This window comes from Lolium rigidum, chromosome 1, assembly GCF_022539505.1.
Source record: "Lolium rigidum isolate FL_2022 chromosome 1, APGP_CSIRO_Lrig_0.1, whole genome shotgun sequence".
Taxonomy (NCBI): Eukaryota; Viridiplantae; Streptophyta; class Magnoliopsida; order Poales; family Poaceae; genus Lolium; species Lolium rigidum.
Window position 1 is genome coordinate 353,401,208 of NC_061508.1, and position 20,694 is coordinate 353,421,901.

Sequence of the window (20,694 nt, forward strand, 5' to 3'; positions counted from 1 at the left end):
CCCTAAACCACGTAAAATATGCAAACGAAATTAGAGGCGTCTAACTTGTTTTTGCAGGGTTTGGTGATGTGATATGGCCATGATTTGATGATGAATATGTATGAGATGATCATTATTGTATTGTGGAAACCGGCAGGAGCCTTATGGTTGTCTTTATATTTCATGTAGTAGTATTATTTCAAAGTAGTTGTAATAGTTGCTACATGTGGTGAACAACCATGAAGACGGCGCCATGGACCTTGACACTACGCCAACGATGATGGAGATCATGCCCATTGATGATGGAGATCATGTCCGTGCTTTGAAGATGAAGATCAAAGGCACAAAGACTAAAGGGTCATATCATATCACATATGAATTGCATGTGATGTTAATCTTTTATGCATCTTATCTTGCTTAGATCACGACGGTAGCATTATAAGATGATCCCTCACATTAATATCAAGATAATAAAGTGTTCTCCCCTCGTATGCACCGTTGCTACAGTTCGTCGTTTTGAAGCATGTCATGATGATCGGATGTGATAGATTCTACGTTCACATACAACGGGTGTAAGCCATGTTTCACACGCGAAAATACTTGGGTTTGCTTGACGAGCCTAGCATGTACAGACATGGCCTCGGAACACAGGAAACCGAAAGGTTGAACACGAGTCATATGGATGATATGATCAACATGTTGATGTTCACTGTTGAAGCTACATCATCTCACGTGATGATCGGTTTTGGTGTAGTGGATATGGATCGTGTGCTACTTAACAACTATGAGGGATGTTGTATTAAGTGGGAGTTCATTAGTAATTAGATTAAAATCTGAACTAATTATCATGAACATAGTCTGAATAGTATTTTGAATTAAATATATAGAATTGGCATCCGTTTTCTACCATGCGCTAGTCTTGTAATTGAGATAGAAATACTGTTAAATCTGACAAGTAACTTTACGGATTGGTACCGTATTGTTAAAGAATCAAGAAATGATTAAGTCCTATTGCAAACTTTTAGTAAACCTCACATTGCTGATTCAAAGAACAATTGTTTCAATTAGTACCTAAAATCATCTTGTCTCCGTGAAACTTGAAGTTCAAATCCGTTTGAAAAGGAAGGAGCTGAAAAGTTTGTTTTCAGAAATAAGCAAGGTATGAGATATATGTGATATCTAAGACCTTATTGCAAGATGATGGAATATAATGTAGTGAGACTACATAAACTCATATGTTTTATGGGAATGTACGAAGGTTGAAGACGCCAGGCGTCTCGATCCTCCAACTAGTTGGGCACTAACGATATTCGCATATACATGAAGTGATCGTCCTTAGTATGCACCGTTGCTAAGACTCTTCGTTTCGAAGCATCACGTTATGATCGGGTGTTATAGATTCTACGTGTGCATACAACGGGTGCAAGCCAGATTTGCACGTGCGAATACTGAGGTTAAACTTTACGAGCCTATCATGTACAGACATGGTCTCGAAAAGTCGTCATGATATGATGGATAAAATTATGAGTAAAATTTTTCATCATATTACAAAGTTACTAATAGTGAAATCTGGAACACTTGTCATATGATGATCAACTTCAAAGTAAGAACCTCAAGGTTATTCGTATTTGACCAAATGGACCTAGAAGTTATTGAAGGTGAAGTGTTTTCTGAGAATGAGGAAAGCTAAAAGAGAAACTACAAAAGATTTTTGGCAGAAAGAAAGAAAAGACTAGAAGTCTAGCTCAGGTGTATCTAGATGATATACATGTTATGGATGTATTCCTTGTTTGGTCACATAATGAAATTCTTGGGTATAAGTACCATATTGGTTGGTATGAGATGTCATACAATACAACGCAATACAAGAATACGATGGCCTAAGTGACTGATAAGGAATATGGTAATAATGCACGTATGGAACATAATAAAGTGTTATTATGTTTATCGTTGGCATTATACCTAGCCCTTAGGATTTATAATAAATAACTTAATAATTGTTATGCTCTTGTCAAATGAAAACAATGAGTTGTTCAAAATTATGACCTTACTCCATGTACGATGGATAAGTTATTATAAATCTTAATGGTGAAACACACATGCATAACATTGACGCTAATATGCCGTAAAGCAAATGATTTGAATTCCACTTATTAGTGGAATCGCCATTTAGTTCATGTTAGAAAGGAACGCATGAAGTAACTCCATGCAAATGGATTTTTGGAGTCATTTGATTTTTGAATCGTTTGGCGCTTGCAAATCTTTTCTAAAGAGAATGACTGAAATACCGTTCATAGGCCAAGAGTTGAACGGGCAACTAACTTAGTGAATACATACATGATGATGTATATGGTTCACTGGGCATAGTTGTGTGCGGGGGATTCTTCTACTTCATGAAAACTTCCAACAATGAATTGAGTATATATATGTGGATATATTTATTCGATAAGGAAGAAGTTTGAAACATTTGAATGGATTCAAATAAATTTCAGCATGAAGTGGAAATCATCGTAATAGAAAAATCAAATATCTATGATTGGATCATGGTGGAAATATTTGAATTACGAGTTTTAGCGAACATCTAAAAGAGTTATAAAATTATTCTACAACTCACGTTTCTTGGAGTATCATAGTGATGATGGAGTATCCGAGAGACGTATCCAAACCTTGTTGGGTTAATGATGAGATAAAATAATATGACACCATTATATTTTTTGTGGATTATGCTTTAGAGACTACTGCTTTTACACTAAATAGAGCATCATCATAATCCGTTGAAATGACACCATACGAGTTATGGCATGGGTATAAACCCTAATAGTCTTTTCTTAAATTTTGGTATGCGTAGCATAAGTAATGAGTTTACAACCAAAACCAGATGAATGTCTTTGTTGTTGTCCCAGAGAACAAATTGGGAATTCTTTCCACTATGAAGTCAAAGACAAAAGTGTTTGTCGATGTTTCTTATTTCAAATAAATTGTTTCTAGCGAAGTATTTGAGTGAGAAGACAATGGAACTTGATAAGGTTTATGAACCTGAGCATGATGATCAGAGTAGCGCAGCATCGGAAATGGTTCCGGAAGTGGCCACGAAGATCATAGCTCCCATGTCTACAAAGTGTTATAGTCATGGAGATCAAAGTACCTATTGAACCTTGTAGATGTGGTTTACTTTTTGATCAAATAAATGATTTGTGGACAAAGGATTGATTTTGAACAATGATAAACCAACTACATACAAAGAAGTTATGATGGGCCCTGACTCCGTTAAAATGGCTATGCGCCATGAAATCCAAGATATGTGAATACTTTTTGAAAGTAAATAGATCTATAAAATTTATAGACTTGGACATAATATCTTTAAAGAAGCTCGACTTGTCAAAAGATTGTTTATGACAAAGTTCAAAGAGTTGACTGCGATAAGATTCGATCTTCAGCAGCGATGTTTATAGTCTATACGGATTGTTCTAGTAATCACTACATATTTCTTTTGTGAGATATGTTAGTAGGATGGTAAAATACATTCCTCAACAGAAGTGTGTATTAAAGGTGTATACAAGATACAACTGAGAGTTTTTGCTAGTCCGTAGAATGCTAGAAATGTGTACAAACTTCACTGGATGAAGTGAGTATCATGGAGTTGGAATCTTCACCGGATGAAATGATCAAAGAGTTATGATTTCATCGAAAAACGACGAAGAAGCTTGCATTTGCAAGAAATTAAGTGGGAGCGCTGAGACATATTTATAATACTTTATGTAGATGACATATAGTTGGTTATAAATGATGTAATTGTATACTTGATCAAAAGGTTTCATTGAGAATTAACTTCAATGAGAGGATATGAACCAAAACATATTTAGTGTCAAGATCTATGAAGATAGATTGAAACATATAATAAGTTTAAGTTAAAGTACATAAAATGAATATTGAAGTAGTTCAATATAAAAATATTAAGAAAAGTGTTGTTTTCATGTGAAGGTTTAACAAGACTTGAGTGTATTTAACACTCGATGAGTAAAAACACATAAGTGATTTTGGATCATGAATAATATGTACAAAATCAGATGTCCTGTGCTAAAGTGTTATGAGCATATACCAGAATGATTCATGTGATGATCATTGGACGACGATGAAGAATATCCCTGAGTGCTTTAGAAGAACCAAGGATATATATAGTTTTATATGGGGTAATGACAAACAAATCACTGTAAGGTGTTACACCGATATTAGTTTGGTCACATATAAAAATAAAATTTCAATCTCAATTAGGCTAAGTGTTGTTTAAAAGGTAGCACAATGAGCTAGAAGATGTCTATGCTAGATTTAGATGAGTTCTAAATATTGTGATGGATTCTACAAAAGAAGGAAGATTATGTCATTGTTTTGACAATAATTGAGGATGTTAAGTCAAGAAGTTCTTTGAGAACTTGGTGTAGTTCCGATAGTGTTAGAACTTTGAAGCTATATTGTGTGTGATAATATTAGTGACATATTTCAGACCGCGGAATTAAGGTTCCACCAGAAGATCAAACATATTTAATGCCGACTCATTTGGAAAATGAGTGATGCGTGAAGACGCAAATGAATTGCAAAATACATACGCTTCTGAGCATGTAAGATCCGTTGACTGAAACCTCTCCCGTGAGCAAAACATGATAAGCACCAGAAGGCCAGGGTGTTATATCTTTACAAATGTAAACTAGATTATTGACTCTAGTGCAAGTGGGAGACTGTTGGAGATATGCCCAAGAGGCAATAATAAAGTGGTTATTATATATCTTTGTGTTTATGATAAATGTTTGCATACCATGCTATAATTGTATTAACCGAAACATTGATACATGTGTGTTATGTAAACAACAAGGAGTCCCTAGTAAGCCTCTTGTATAACTAGCTTGTTGATTAATAGATGATCATAGTTTCATGATCATGAACATTGGATGTTATTAATAACAAGGTTATGTCATTAGATGAATGATATAATGGACACACCCAAATAAGCGTAGCATAAGATCACGTCATTAAGTTCAATTTTCTACAAGCTTTCGATACATAGTTTTACCTAGTCCTTTGACCATGAGATCATGTAAATCACTTATACCGGAAGGGTACTTTGATTACATCAAACACCACTGCGTAAATGGGTGGTCATAAAGGTGGGATTAAGTATTCGGAAAGTATGAGTTGAGGCATATGGATCAAGAGTGGGATTTGTCCATCCCGATGATGGATAGATATACTCTGGGCTCTCTCGGTGGAATGTCATCTGATTAGCTTGCAAGCATGTGAATAGTTCACAAGAGATGATATACCACGATATGAGTAAAGAGTGCTTATCGTTAACGAGGTTGAACGAGGAGATACCGATGATCAAACCTCGGACAAGTAAAATATCGCGTGACAAAGGGAATCAGTATCGTATGTAAATGGTTCAATCGATCACTAAGTTATCGTTGAATGTGTGGGAGCCATTATGGATCTCCAGATCCCGCTATTGGTTATTGGTCGGAGAGGATTCTCGACCATGTCTACATAGTTCACAAACCGTAGGGTGACACACTTAAGGTTTGATGTTGTTTTAAGTAGATATGGAATATGGAATGGAGTTCGAATGTTTATTTGGAGTCTCGGATGGGATCCATGACATCACGAGGAGGTCCAGAATGGTCCGGAGAATAAGATTCATATATAGGAAGTCACTTTCCAAGTTTGGAAATGATTCGGTGCATTTATGGAAGGCGCTAGAATGTTCTAGAACCTTCCGGAAGAAATCACCATGGAAGGTGGAGTCCCGATTGGACTCCACCAACCCCAACCAGCCAACCAAGTGGGAGGGTGGAGTCCATGGAGGACTCCACCTCCTTGGCCGACCAAGAAAAAGGGGAAAGGGAGAGTCCCTGTCCCCCTAGGTTGCGTCCATATGACAATTTTTGAATTGGGGTCTTATTTAGATCTTTGGGCAAACCCTTGGGTGTTCCACCTATATAAAGAGGAGGAGAGGGAGGGGGCTGGCTACCCCAAGTTGGCCGCACCACCTAGGCCCCCCCAGGCCGACGCCCAAACAGCCCCCCTCTCCCAAACCCTAGCCTCTCTCCTCCTCCATCTTCTCCCACAACGCTTAGGCGAAGCCTTGCCGGAGATCTCCACCGCCACCGACACCACGCCGTCATGCTGTCAAGATTCCGAGGAGGATCTACTACTTCCGCTGCCCGCTGGAACAGGGAGAAGGACGTTGTCATCAACACCAAACGTGTGACCGAGTACGGAGGTGCTGCCCGACCGTGGCACCGTCAAGATCTTCTACGCGCTTTCGAAAGCGGCAAGTGATCGACTACAACAACAACGAGATCTAATCTCATAGGCTTTGGAAATCTTCGAGGGTTAGTCTCATGATCTTCTCGTTGCTACCATCTTCTAGATTGGATCTTGGCTTGTTATTCGTTCTTGCGGTAGGAAATTTTTTGTTTTCTATGCTACGAATCCCATCACTCCGGGCGATGGCAATGCCGATGGTGATGAAGAGGCCGACTTGGTCGGCATCTCAGGCGTGGTCGATGAAGTTGCAGCCGACGGATCGACTGCGATTGGCGATGATGCAGCGGACGTAGCAACCATTGGAGCTGCGGCTACTACATGCTCCGTCGGGAAGATGAAGAACGCCCCCAACACTGATGTTGAGGTGGACGCTCCCGATCGCCGGATCCATCCCGCCACGCAGACCTGAAAAGGCCGATCGTGACGAGAAGGGGTGTGGGGTGAACTTGAAGTATCCGAAGTAGATCAGATCTTCCAGGGTCGATGAAGTTGGAGCCAACAAATACGACGCCGACGTGGATGCAGTCGGCGCAATCGGAACAGTCGACTTTGTGCCTTGGACAAGCAGGTTTCCTATAGACGGCGCCAATTGACGAGGTGGCTCCTCGTCAATGCCGACCATGAGGGGCTTAGGGTTAGTGGAAGCGTGCATGTTAGCACTAAATGTCGGATACCAGATAAGCGAGGGGCGAGATTTACCCAGGTTCGGGGTCCTCGTAGAGGTAATACCCATACGTCATGCATGTCTAATCTTGATTATCAGTGGCGGAGCCAGCACAGCAACCATGTGTAGTCAGTTTGAAACTGTGTAGTCAAATACATGTATTTGTACAAATTTTTCAGTATTTCTTGAATACGTTTAGCCTGTGCTGCCAAAAAACAAATTGACTACACTGCTTGAACGTGGCTCCGCCACTGTTGATTATGGTTTCGAAATGATTACAATGGGGCAGCCGATAGACTGCGTGGTTGCGTTCTCACCGAGAGGCAAGGTGGCTAAGGTTTGGTGTATGCATGAAAGGTTGAGAGAGAGGGAGCATCCAATAGCCCTCTCCTGGCCATTATATACGAGGCTAGGTCCTGAGAGTCTAGCCCGGATTCGGTTACAATACAAAAGTAATCTATCTACTTCTTCCATATTTGAATATCTTCTTATCTTATACTTCAAGAATTCGGCACCTTCCATCTATTCTCCGTGCAACCGACGTCTTGGACCTCCTTGGGCTGCAGTGCTCCACAGGGGCCCCTGTTGGGCCAGACGAGGTAGGGCAATGTCGAGTAGCCGAAGAGTAATGCCCACATCACTATTTCTCCAACAAAATAAAAGATAGCATAAAGTAAAATTTTGAGCGATGCAATTCATGTCAACAGTACTCATAAGGACGGGTTCCACACATCTCTTTGTTACATTGTTTTAGAGATACTCATGATTCATGTGTTTGACATCTTATAAGTAAGTGCCTCATGCCCCTTAGCCACTAACAAGTCACACCTCGTGCTCTTCAACTTTACATTACCATAGACCTTTCACATATTGTTTCAGCCAAGTATCACAAATGGGTTACTTGATGCCACATGTACAAAGGACCAAAGGAGATTTAAAATATCGACTTATATAGGCCATCCATACCGGGACAACAAAGAAAACAGTCCTATGAGCATCCTCTCTAAGAGCTATCTCTCACTTTTTTTCCTCTCTTTCTTTGTTTTTTCACTCTCTTTCTTTTTTATGTCTTTCTTTTTCCAAATTTTTTTATTTCTCTCCTTCTTTTCTCTCTTCTTATTGAGAATGTTCTTGCTGAAACTTTCACCATGATTAGGAATGGCTTCCGTTAGTGCCCCAATGCTCTTCTCTAACATATATGCGTACTTTAGTCTTTAGTTTGATAATCCCCTTTATTTCACAAGAGGCAACTATCAAGTAGCAGGAAAATCATGATGATCAACTCAAAGATAAGTGCAATGTTCAAAGGTGTTTCCCATGTCTGCATGGTTCCTACTTAGCTCATTACTTTTTTTCAAGAATTTCGGGGGGAGTGAACCCCGCCGCTTGTTATATTACCCGAAGTGCTTGGCAGTCATACCGTTTGTACAAATAGGGAGGGGTACAAGGGGAGAGGCACTACAAGAAATGTGTTAACTAGTGACCTTCTTGTAGTGACCAGAGAAATGTTAGTCATAATTCTATGACCATCTTGCAACAATTGGTCGTATATCATTTTGGAGGGTTCAAACCCTAATTTTCTATGACCATTATAGTGAGAAAGGTCTTAATTTACTCACATGAATTGGTTATAACATAGATGGCATGGTCTACGACCTTAATTTTAGCCAATGGCGACCAGTTTAAATGGTCAGGACTGGTGCTTCATGACGCCTTAAATTGATTGGTAGGCCACCTCAGCAATTTTGTCTGCGTGTCATGTCCGTGTGGCAACTTTCTCTGTGTCTCGATAGCACTAGGTTTAAATCTAGATGGGAGCACATATCACTACAAGAAATATGTTGACTTGTGACCTTCTCTCAGTGACCCTGGGTAAAATTGTCATGATTATATGACGATTTCTCAACAGATGGTCGTAAGCCGTTTGAGAGGGTCAAAACCCTAGAAACTTACGACGATTTAGCTGAAAAACGTCGTAGTTTTAGTAGGTGAAATCGTCATAATCTTGAAGACACAACTTAGGACCTTCTTTTTAGACGATGATGACCAATTTAGATCGTCGTAATTGCTAATACGTGATTCGTTCAGATGATAGGATGGCCACCTCACCAATTTCACCTACATGTCATGTCCATGTGTCAATTTCCACTTATGTGTCTAGATATCACTAGTTTGGAACCTAACACTGACGTGTGGGACCTATAGGTCAATAGGATATTCTATTAGAAATACTATATGGGCCCTCGAAGCTGGGTCCCGGAGACAGTTACACTCGTTTGGGTAGGTAAGAAGTGAAATTCGTGAGGGAAGACACCCGCGGAATCGAAAGCCGAAAGAGCCACCGGCCGCCTATCCGCGCACCGTGGCGAAATGAAAATTTCCGTAAGTGCCCACGCACATCTCTCCCTCGCGCCATCCACCCTCCTCTTCTCTAACCCTAACGCATCTGGACAGCTCCCCCCGCCGCCACCCACCCTTCACCCATTCGATTTCATTCGCGTACTTCTTTCTACCGCAGCTAACCCGCCAAGGCCGCCGCCGCCGCGTCAGATCCGGAGGCCATCGTGACCCGCGACCCCAAGCTCTCTGCCGCTGGATCTGGCCGCCCCTGTCCTCTCTATTTCCCTTCTCCCCTCTCTTTCTCTCCCATTAATTTCCATATCTCAATCTCTCTTTCTGCAGGCAGCCCAAGACCTGATCGAGGGCCATTCACGGGCGGAAGCTCGACTTGCGATCATCGCCCAACAGCTCGCTCACCCATCGCCCCTGGAGTACCTCAAGAACTGGACACCGAGCTTGTAATGGCTACCGGGCTACCTACCCTCTTCGGCCACATCTTCCTGCTCGAGATCCGCGTCCCAAGCGGCTTCGCTGTCGAAGACGACTTCTCCGCTGCCGAGGTGACCACGTATGACCTGCTGTTCTTCCTCTATTATCGTCTGTTTCGGTAGATCTTTCCTGCTGGTGCGTTCATTTCACATACCTAGATCTCAGTAACAATGGGCCTGATCTTGTTCCCGTTTTACCATCCTAGAACTCGGATGCCTAGATCCCATCTGCATAGTGCGAGTGAACTTTTTCTGAGTGATAATTTACAACACTAGATCTCATGATTTCCCAGTTAGGAGATATGAAACTAAGTAGCTTTTCGTTTGTTTGGGTTGCTCCCATTTTTGTCTGAATCCTAAATGGAATGGTCTTGTCCAGGCCCAAACTCTGTTACTGAACCAAACTACCGCAGAATCCTAAATAATAATCCATTTGATTCATATATATTGTCCTTACTTTGTCGTTACTATAGTTCTACAATTCATTCTCTTTAGATTTATGAGACTAAAACAAACTACTTCAGAATCAGAGACCTGCCAATTGTTGTTTTAATTATCAGTTATTAGTACCTCCACCACTAAGAAACTAAACGATCTTACTGGTACACCTTTCTACTTATTAAACATTATAGAAGCTTGCTGAACCAGATTGTCGATGAGTTAATCCTAATGGACCATGCACTTACTCCTTAATTAGCTTTCCATCTTGATTGCTATTTTCATAAAGTAGCTCAAGTCTAGTTTTGATTTTGATTTTAGTCAGCACATCACATTATGAAATTGTAGATCTTATCATAAGAGAATAGGTTCTCCGAAGTGCCTCTTGTTTCGTATTACATGAATGTTCAACTTGTAGAGTGAGCAGTATTTGAATATAAAAGTGCAGAATTTCTTGCCTTATCTTTGCTATTATTTTTAGGACTAACTCTGTTTGCATACCCTTTTGCTCTTGAAGCAGTCTATTTTCTATGGTGGTGTCGAGATTCATGATAGACACAGGGATATGCATCTCGACATAGAAAACAGGTCTTATGAGGTCTGTTTTCTTTAGCAAGGCATTACCTGTATCTTCATCCAAGCCAAAATTTATTCAAGATAGTTGCGGTCTGCTCTAATTTCTTGTGCTTGCCGCAACCTTCAAGTAGTGTATGAAATATCTAGACAATGCCCATCAAGTAGGTTATATGTGGAGAGTATCTACTTTGTGTTGTACATAATAATGTGGCCGCTTTAAACAATGATGTCCGTGGTCTTGATTACCGTCTAGAACATTCTCTCGTTTTTTGAAGTTACCGAGCTTAATATGCCTAGTTTTTTGAAGCTAGTTTGCTACTGTTATTTCTACTCTGTAATTACTTTGCTGTTTCAATTGGAATTTTGCAATCGTGTCCCCTTGTTCAAATTCCTGCATATCGTGATTTGCTCTTTGTGCTCTTTGTCCTTTTGATGTCCTGTACTTAACTTTGATGTTTGCATTGTAGGAGAAACCTCCCTACGTCACTAAGGTTGAGAAGCTTTGTTCAAGTTCCACCGAGTGGTAAGCGTTGTTTTCTCCGCCTTTGCTTCTATACACGCTCGTTTTGTTTGAACTGCTATGGTCTTGTCATGTGAATCCTCTTGTTTGTGATTCCATCTGTTTCTGTTTAAAATGAAGTGTTTGATGTCGTATTGTGTTCCTTTTATGCTAATTTGGATTGTATTGTAACGTGCAAGTCATGCATTTTCTGTACTGGTACATGTGTATATTTGCGGGCCGGTTAAAAGTGATGTAGCGTCTGTAACTTGGTGTTTCTACACTTAATTTGTATCTCTTATGTGGCAATATTATTGAAACCGAAGACCCCTACCAAGCAAGAATCTAGTATAAAACTGCAGTTTATCTTATGTAGCATGTGAAATCCGAAATGTGGACTCGCTTGTTAAAATCGTGCATTGAGATGTCATGGCCGGTGTTAGCGAAGCAAAGGAGTGCAGCCACATGAGCTCGCCAATGTCATAAATGAGATCATATGCTCCCTCGCATCTCCCCTTCCTCTCTCTTTGTAGTTAATTCTAAAAAAAATCTGTGGTGTTTCCCTATCTGATTCTAGATAGATCTTCATTTGACTAAATTGCACATTTCTAGCTACTGGCTTTTATTCACGAGATGAACTGATACTAGTTGCTGGCAGTCATGTAAACTGGATCTCTATCAGACTAACTGATGTGGTAACTTGTGAGAGCATATAATGTTTGTCCTCGTAAATAATAAGCATGTACTATCTACTATGCACATGCACGTTGCAAACACTTGGTGCAATGGAGTTTGTCGTATGTTAGAATGTTGTCTCGTTTTAGCAAAACCGAGAACACATCCTAGTAGCAGGATCTAAGAGCACCTTCCTTTTACTTTGTTAAGTCATAATGATCTGTGTAAATGGAAAATATTGTACTTCAGTTCTCTTTTTTCGAATTTATTGGTTGCCTGATGTTATCTGGCTATACTATCTACATGGGTGCCACTCTTTTATTGCACTTGCGGTCATATTCTCATTTCACTTGTAGTAGATAGAGGCAGATATGTATTGCAATCTGATGCATTTTTTTGTTTGGAAGCATTAATGTTGTGAACTGTGAAACTGTTATTGCGGCCAGTTTGTTTCCTAAATGGTTTTGATTGTTGGCTTCACCTTTGGTTGGTCGTCGTCTTGCAGGATGGATGTAATAGCCTACGGTGGAAGCTTTCTTGGACTGGTGTTGGTAAGTAGCCACCTTTTGCGATGTGATGCTGGACGGAACGGTGCACATGGGGAGAAGTCTGGCATGTTGCCATGGCGCTGGTGGACAGAAGAGGTCCTGATGATGTAGCAAAGATAAAGGAGACCTGGAGGTTTGGAGCTGAGTTCTAGCCGGCCGGAAGGACATCCTTTGTCTTCTGCCGATGATGGATGTTGCCTGCTGTAGGATTGTGGTCATGCGGTGGGTTTACATTTCGTTCTACATTTGGCTTGTACATGTGATATGAACTGTGTGTTAATTATGTCTCTTTTCAAAACAATTTTGTGTATTTTTCAGTTTGATTAAATTATCTGTTGTTTAGTTACTGTCAAATTGTTGGAAAATAAAATGGTAGCATTATGAAAATGGATAATGGCAAATGGGATTGAATTATTGAGCAGATGACTGGTGCGACCAGCCCAATACAAATGAATCGTACGCTGTAAAATTGCTAAGGCCCGAAAGGCAAATTGACCAGAAAAGTTCGTAAAAAGGCTTAACTCTCCAAATACAAATGGATTGAAAAAGGCCAAAACCCAAGCAACAAAGGCTAGAATGAATGGGCTTGGCCCGTGTAGACCACCTAAATGGACCGGGCTGATTTTAATCTACGACGATTGGATTTCGTCATTATTTTGCCACGTCGGATTGGCCACGTAGGATCTGATGTGGCGTGGCTAGATCGCCCATGACGATATTGGATCGTCATAGCCTATATGACGATCCAATATCGTCGTAGACGAATATGACGATCTCAAATAAAAGGTCATGGTAGTTGATTCCTGACGCTCCGTTTTTGACGATCATTTTTTCGTCATAGAATCGTCATAGATGAAAAATAATGACGATTTAGTGACAAAAATGGAGGGTCGCAAGTCAACACATTTCTTGTAGTGTATTGACCTATTGACCTAGAGGTCCAACTAGACAACTTAGCTAATAAGGACATGTACAATGGTGATATTTTAGCAGTGCCACGTAGGATAAATGCTGAGGTGGAGGAAAGAGAAATTCAATTTTTTTCTCTTCTCTAAATTAAAAGATTATCTCTTACGGAGTAGCATAATCTCTGTCACCACATATTTAAGATGTATGGCTAGTAGAGATATTAGTAAAATATAACTCATTGTACATCATATTTTATTATTATATCTATATTACATCGCGGGTTAAGATAAAACATGTCTTATCAACTATTGAAAATATCCTAACAAGTCACACCTTGTTTTTTTTTTTGAGAGAACAAGTGACACCTTGGTGGTCCGGCCAATTCTACCCGTCCACTCTTTAGCAAAAATTTTGCTGGCCCGCTCAAACCACGAATTTTTTCTAGCTGGGTTGAAACTGGAAGCGCCGGCCCACCCAAACCACGAAAATTTTGCTGGCCGGGTTGAAATTGGAAGCACTGGCCCGCTCCATAACCGCGCTCTCGTGACAAAAAGTTGCACTATAGCTTTCCTCCCCCGGCAAACCCTAACCCTGCACTCTTCGCCGCCATAGCCTCCTCTTTCAGATCCAAATCGCTCGCGACCCCTCCTCCACCCTTCTCCCTCACGAGGCTTCCGGCGGCGCAGAGGAGGAGCTCATCGCCTTCCTCTCCCTTCCCAAGGCGTCGCCTTCGCGGGGCTCATCGTGGACGGCCGCGTCTTCCTCACGGGGCTTTCCACCTCTCCACGGCTCCACCGACGGTGATGCGGGAGGAGCTCTCGGAAGGGATTGAGGAGCCCGGTCGCCTGCTCGCTTCCGCCCGTGACGGGCGAGCTCGGGAGGATCGATGGTGCGGCCCGTGATAGAAAGTCCGTACTTCGCGTTTCACGCGTGTCCCTTTGTTATTCACCGTTGATCTCACCTCATCTCTTTGTAGCTTCTGAATCTTATTTCGCTGTGCTGCCTGATGTGGTCGATAGGTTCAGACATCTGTGATGGAAGGGCAGGCCGTTAGAAACCATGGTCTTCGTCTCGACTAACAGGAAGCTCCGCGGATCTGACTCTGGCTTGGTGGACGAACTTATTTCATGGTCTGTCCCGCTGCGCGAGATCTATGTTTATCTATCATCTGAGCTCATTTAGCTACAAGAGGAGCTTGTTTAGATAGTTTTAATTATGTGATGCAAAACGGATGCAGTTTGCTTTGTTATCTAGAAGGTAGGATTTTCCTTTTGGGCTGCAAGTCAATGTGGTAATTATAACACTTTCCATGACTGAATAACTGCAAGTTGAGATTAATGTTTTGGGTCATTGTTCTGTATGTTGATTGTAGCTCCTACTTAGTTGTATCTGTCAACAATCTACTTGTTTAGATTTCCTTTGTTGATTCTGAAATGAGTTTGCTTCCTATTGCAGGATGAATACGATGACAGGTGAAGCCTCTCAAGATTTTGCAGCAGCAACTAGAGTAATGTTCGCTGTGCTTAGATTTGTTCTGCTAGCCTGCTATGTGTGCCTTTGATGAACTCTTCAATGCCTATATACATCACAGTCTGCCTATATACATCACAGTCTGCCTATATACATCACAGTCAATAGTTGTCATTTCTTGCTGGCCAACTTGTTTGCAGAACACGTTTGCTTGAGAATGATTGTCTCAACATTCTATTGTTACTGCATTAAAATTAAAACTTCATGTATAGGAATGTGAACATACAAAAAATTGACTAATCAGTAGGGAACCTTGGGTACTTAATTGCAGACAAGCAGTCATTTATTTTTATTTAACAAAAAATAACAAAAAACTGAGAATTGCCTTCACTGTACTTGACAAGTGAAAATGAGCATGTTATATGATAAACTTGCATTTGTCTGATGTCCGATGTGATGTTAAATATTTATTTCATTCATATAATATGGTCATCTACTTTCTGTTCTTATCAGTTGACTACGTATTACTGTTCTGTATCTTGCATTTATATAATTGTGATTAATCATACTCTAAGTGAAATCACATGAATGGTACTGAATTCATCTAGTAGATCTTGCTATTGACTGGTCTTTTCTAGCCACTTGTAAAAAAATATCGCTTCAAGATATAAATCTGAATTAGCATTTTAGAATTCTCATATGAGTTTTCACTCGCAACTTATGGTGATATTTTGATTGCTTAATTCCATCTGTCTTAAGTTACATGCTAGTTCAACTATTATTTCTACTTCAGATCTTTCGATGAGTATACTCTCTACATGATTTGAGTGGCTATGCTCATCTGTCTTTGACATATTGTTTGTTCTTATTAAATGTACAGGTTGTTAGCATCAGTCATTGATTAGGAGTTGTGATTTTATATTTGTGTTCCTGGGGTTTTCTCAACCTGCCAGCCACCAGGTTCAAATCTTATTCTCTCTGTCTTCCCGCAATTACATCGTTCATTAGAAATAAAATTGGCGTCTCTAGTCTCTAATTCTCCATTGTTCACGGTTTATGTTCTTCTCAGTGAAGGAAAGAAGGCATACTGGTATTTATTCTCTTATTCTCTGCATGATGTTTGGTACAGTTTTACATAGCTATGTGTTTCTAATGGGAATAAATGACAGAAATTTATATTCTATTGTTCTGCTTTATTTCACAAATGTTGTGCATTGCCATTGTTCTGTGTTGCAAAAATGCGCGCCAGCTTCTTTATAAAATGCATCAACTGACATGACAATAAATAAGATACCTCTATTGTTATTTTTTGTGAATGTGCTTCACTAATTGGTTGCAACTCCAACCATAGTTACTTATAGTTTATTGTTTGACAGGGATCTGTTTCTTATGGTAGGTAAATATTGCATGGTAGCTGGTAGATAAAACAACTCGAGATGTTACTTAATATGCTAGAATTGTACGTGATATATGTCCGTGTAGGACTGCCAAAAATATTCGAGCTCGGCAAACCATTTGAGTTCGATTCGCTATAAGCTCAACTCGAGTTCAGCTCGAGCGCTACACAAGCCGAACTCGAACCTGATCTCAGGCTCGCGAGCACAACGAGCTCAAGCTCGAACAGTTCGTCAAAGCTTGGTAGTACATGTTTTAGTACATCTTGAATGGATGGCCCAAACTATTTGCAGGAAATATTAAGCAATGTACCCATAAACAGACAATCGAGCTAATCTCTTAAGATAAAGGAATATATGTTTGTCTGCTTTATACAGTCTGATAATAGCATAGTAGTACATGTGGTCTGCGGCAAAGTCTGGCAAAGTGTGGCGTGCATTCCTTTAGTCCCATCTTGATTACAGATGGAGAGCGTACGTGGAACTGCTACTATAAATAGGGGCTTGTGGATGCTTATACCAATAGAGTGTTGGCTTCTTTCTGTGCGAGCGATCAGAGACTAAATATTGTAATGTTATAAGTAACGAGATTTTCTAAGCTCACGAATGTTTGATGAGTCAGTCCTGAATTTATAGCAAAATATCAGTTTGCGCTACATAAAATCTATGCTTCTCATTATTATTTTAGTTGGAAGTTTTAGGTGTCCACTCTATAGCCAGGAATAAGTTCATATTTGTTGAATGGTCTTCTCATAATATATTAGATCTAGTTCTTTTTTACTCCTCTCTGTTGATTCATGTAACAGGGCGACCATGAAATGCAGGTAGTACGTATTGATGTTCAATTAACCCAGCATGCTGAAGTTCATGTCCAGTCGTCCTTCATATGAAAGGAGCCCAGTTTGTGATTGCTCTGGAAGGAGGTCGAGGCTGAAGAAGTTCAAAGACACGTGAAGCCCTACTAAGCAAAAAGTATCTAGTTATTACACTTTCGGAGCTAGTTATCCACTGTATCTGTGTTATAAGATGTAACAGACTGATTCTAGCCATTATTTGAAGCATTATTCGTGTTTTCTGTCTATTCCGGTTGAAATAGTGCTTATATGCATACTAGCAATTTATATCTGAACTATTATCCTGACACTATGGACCCACTTACTAGAACCTGACGGCAATTGGGACCAAATTCACATTTGACCATGATTAAAAAAAATGAAACTGTTGAACAATGTCGGCCCAAAAAGTAAAAAGTCTGAAATGTTGGATCGGCCCATGTAACTGAACCAAATTGACAGAAATGATGAATAGGTTGAATTGTTGGGCTAGGCCCAACTAAATCACCAAATTGGACTGGGCTGATTTTGGTTTAGAACCTTTTGATTTCGTCATAATTTTGCCACGTAGGATTGGCCACGTTGGATCTGACGTGGACATGCTAGACCGCTCATGACCAAGTTTTTGGTTATATGGTCCATGACCATCAATTTTGGTCGTAGCCCTCTACGACCATTCACAAATAAAGGTCGTTGTGAGCCGTCAGTGACGCTCAACTGTCGACCAACACTTTTTGGTCAAAACAAGGTCATAAATGGTTGAAAGTGACCATCTAGCGACCAATATGGAGGGTCGTAAGTTAGCATATTTCTTGTAGTGAGGGGAGAGGAGAAAATAAAAAAATTTACATGGCATCGAGCATAATGAAACTACGTAGATCATCAAGCCGCCCACGGTCATGAATCTTATATCTCTACCTCCAGAGGGCAAGGTCGTCGCCGGCCCGGCATAGCACAACACTCGTAGTAGAGGACTTGTCGTTGAAGATGAGGTCATTTCGCGCCTTCGAGATGGACCAAAGAACCGTCGCCACACCCCACGTGCCAAATGTGCGTGGCGGTCCCATGGGAAGGCGGAAGGTCCGAAAACGAGAAACCGCCGGTCGGCACAGGAGTGCCCAATCGACGCCACACGTCAGAGGCAAGCACACAGTCGAAGAAGAGGTGCCTCCGCGTTTCAAGCGAGGGGCAAATCGCGCAGATGTCGGAAGGCGCGTAGTTCTTGTAGAAGAGGTTGGCTCGCGTGCTGAGCCTATCGATGTCGGCAAGGTACGAGAAAATCCGCACCTTGGAGGGCATCCTGAGCCCCCAGGAGGTGCAAGCAGACACATTCGGGGCATGTCGGGGGAGAGCAATGCGGTATGCCCTGCCTGAGCTGAAAGGAGGAGACGATGGCGATTGGAGGCGGCGAAGGTCCTGCCCGTCGACCAGAGCAACGGAGCCCAAGATGGCCCGGATGGCGTCGAGCTTCCGCTCAGCAGCAGCAGTCAAGCGGGGCTGGAGCGAAAGCCCAGACGTAGAGACCACGGCGACCGAAACGTTCGGCGGTGGCTTGCCGGGGAGCCACACCAGTGGCGCGGTGGAGGTGCCACTCACGACAGTGGCGCGGGTGATGGCGCGGTAGAGCGGGAGACATTCCCGCACAATAATGTCAAGGAAAGAGGGAGCAGAAGCCCCGTCGCCGAGGTCTTGTCCAGAGTGCAGCCGAAACAAGTCGTTCCATGGCATAGCATCTGGCTGGTGGAGTTTGTGGATGAAGTTGAGGAGGAGACACCTGTTCTGCCGGTGGAGATACCAAACCCATAACTTATATAGTGGTGTTTTTTCTTTCATACCTTACTTTCCCGTAAGCTTTAATAATAAGCTTTAAATTACAAGGGCCGCAGCATAGCTTAGCCAACGAAACGCAACAAGCAGTACAGGCCAAAACAAAAGCCTTATGCAGGAATTGAAGCAACTTTGAGCAGGGCGTTCATCATCTTTGTTAGCAGGGTGTAAACCACCTTAATTGATGAGATCACACGGTAATTCTCACCTTATGCATAGTTTCAGATTAGCAAAAACTAGTTCATTACTTACACTAGCTGTCTCCGACAGTTAAGTCACGAAAACTGAACAGTTCTTGTACTATTAACTATTCACAGAAGCAGAAGTCTCAACATATGAAGAATAGCAAAAACTTCTTGTCGATCTGTACTAATTTCTTTCCGTATATATGTACATCGTGCAGTACAATTTACATGGCCTATAATTGGTGTGTTGTTTCTTCTACATCTCTATTCTCTAGATTGTAGGCGTCATGATGTTGAGCAGCGAAACCCTTGTCTGCACAATGCTCCTGAACACCATGTCGCAGAGTCCGTCGCACTCGTCGAAACACTGCTCGAGCGCGTACAGCCTCTCCAGTGCCTGCTCGGTCGTCTCCGGCGTGGCTTTCTTGCCTAAAGAACTGAACACGGAAGTGATCTTCTTGCAAGATGGAGACGATGGCATGGACGAGGCGGCAGAGAACACAATAGCAGAGGCCGCGGAGCTCGCGGCAGCCGCCTCCATGAGCGCACCGGCCATCTCAGCATCCTCAGTGCCGACAAGGCTTAGGCGCGCGCATTTGTAGGGGATGGTGGAGACGGACACGGCGAGGCGTGCGAGCTCCTTCTCGGCCCTGCGCTGGGACCTCGTCGCGGAGGCGGCCCTGGCGGCGTCACCCCTCCGGAGCGCGGCGCTGGACTCTGCCACGGCATACTTTAGGGCGATGAGGCACTCTTGGAAGCCTTGGTGCGCGTCGGCGAGGAGGAGGAAGGCGTCGAGGAGGCGGTCGCCGACGTTGGTGGCTCGGTGGAGCGCGTCCTGCGGGTCTTGGAGGAGCAAGAGGTCGGCGACGGCGGAGTGGAGGGCATGGATCTGGGTGAGGCTGGCCGTGAGGGAGGAGTGGGTCAATGATCGGACGGCGGCGATGCGGGTGTTCAGTTCAGCGAGGAGCGGGTGGGAGGAGGTGGTGCATGCCGGTAGGCTGATGGAGCGGCTGTGACGGGGCTTGGAGGAAGTCCTCCCCGGTGTGAGAGGGAAAGAGATGGACCGACCAAAGCTGGGAGCCATTTGGCTGGATCTTGGCTGCTGCTGCTTCTTCTTCTTCGTGCTTTTTCGATGTGTAAGATTGGGTGGTGTAGAGGAGACGAAGTGGAGCTGGTATATATGCAGTAGAAGCTAGGAGGCAGGGTAGCTTGTCAAGCGGTGGTTGCACGTGTGGGTTGTGGGAGAATCAGAGTGGGGGACATGATCCGCGAGATTAGGTTGGAGCGGGCTCGCGTGTTAGGTCAAGTCAAATGGATGTAGAGCCGTAAAGGCCATGGATGGTGCTTAGCTAGGTGTCATATTCGCGAGCTTCCAATGATATCTATGAATGTATCTCTATGACACAACAGCTAGCTCTAGCTGCATGCACTGATAGATTGGCACTCTGGCGCCGTTGGTCGTGTAGAGCAAATCAGTTTCTGGCATGACCATATAATTGAAGTGCTACGGTAGGTATGTTGCTTGCCCAGCTTCGTGTACCTTGTGCCATT

At 42.2% G+C, this 20,694-nt stretch overlaps 1 protein-coding gene and 1 long non-coding RNA gene across 3 annotated transcripts; both read left to right on the forward strand.

Annotated features, from left to right (window-relative positions):
• Positions 1 to 9,725: 9,725 nt before the first annotated feature.
• LOC124684636 lies at positions 9,726 to 12,826 on the forward strand. Of its 2 annotated transcripts, none has more exons than XM_047218906.1 (4): positions 9,726 to 9,861; positions 10,745 to 10,825; positions 11,271 to 11,326; positions 12,483 to 12,826. In XM_047218906.1, the coding sequence occupies exons 1-4, from the start codon at positions 9,763 to 9,765 to the stop codon at positions 12,634 to 12,636; spliced, it is 390 nt and encodes a 129-aa protein (XP_047074862.1). In that variant the 5' UTR covers positions 9,726 to 9,762; the 3' UTR covers positions 12,637 to 12,826. The 2 variants fall into 2 exon arrangements, with proteins under 2 accessions (XP_047074862.1, XP_047074863.1); XM_047218907.1 differs by having other exon boundaries at positions 10,748 to 10,825.
• Positions 12,827 to 14,020: 1,194 nt separating this feature from the next.
• On the forward strand, positions 14,021 to 17,439 carry LOC124684637. The gene is made up of 5 exons (XR_006997091.1): positions 14,021 to 14,342; positions 14,454 to 14,564; positions 14,890 to 14,941; positions 15,785 to 15,864; positions 17,123 to 17,439. It is a non-coding gene; the product is annotated as an uncharacterized LOC124684637 (long non-coding RNA).
• The last annotated feature ends 3,255 nt before the right edge of the window (positions 17,440 to 20,694 follow it).

Bases quoted from the DNA above. Each gene is read 5' to 3' on its own strand.
- LOC124684636 (XM_047218906.1), top strand. From the start codon at position 9,763: ATGGCTACCGGGCTACCTACCCTCTTCGGCCACATCTTCCTGCTCGAG. The intron at 9,862-10,744 runs GTGACCACGTAT...TTGCTCTTGAAG, and splicing joins ACGACTTCTCCGCTGCCGAG to CAGTCTATTTTCTATGGTGG. The intron at 11,327-12,482 runs GTAAGCGTTGTT...GTCGTCTTGCAG, and splicing joins TGTTCAAGTTCCACCGAGTG to GATGGATGTAATAGCCTACG.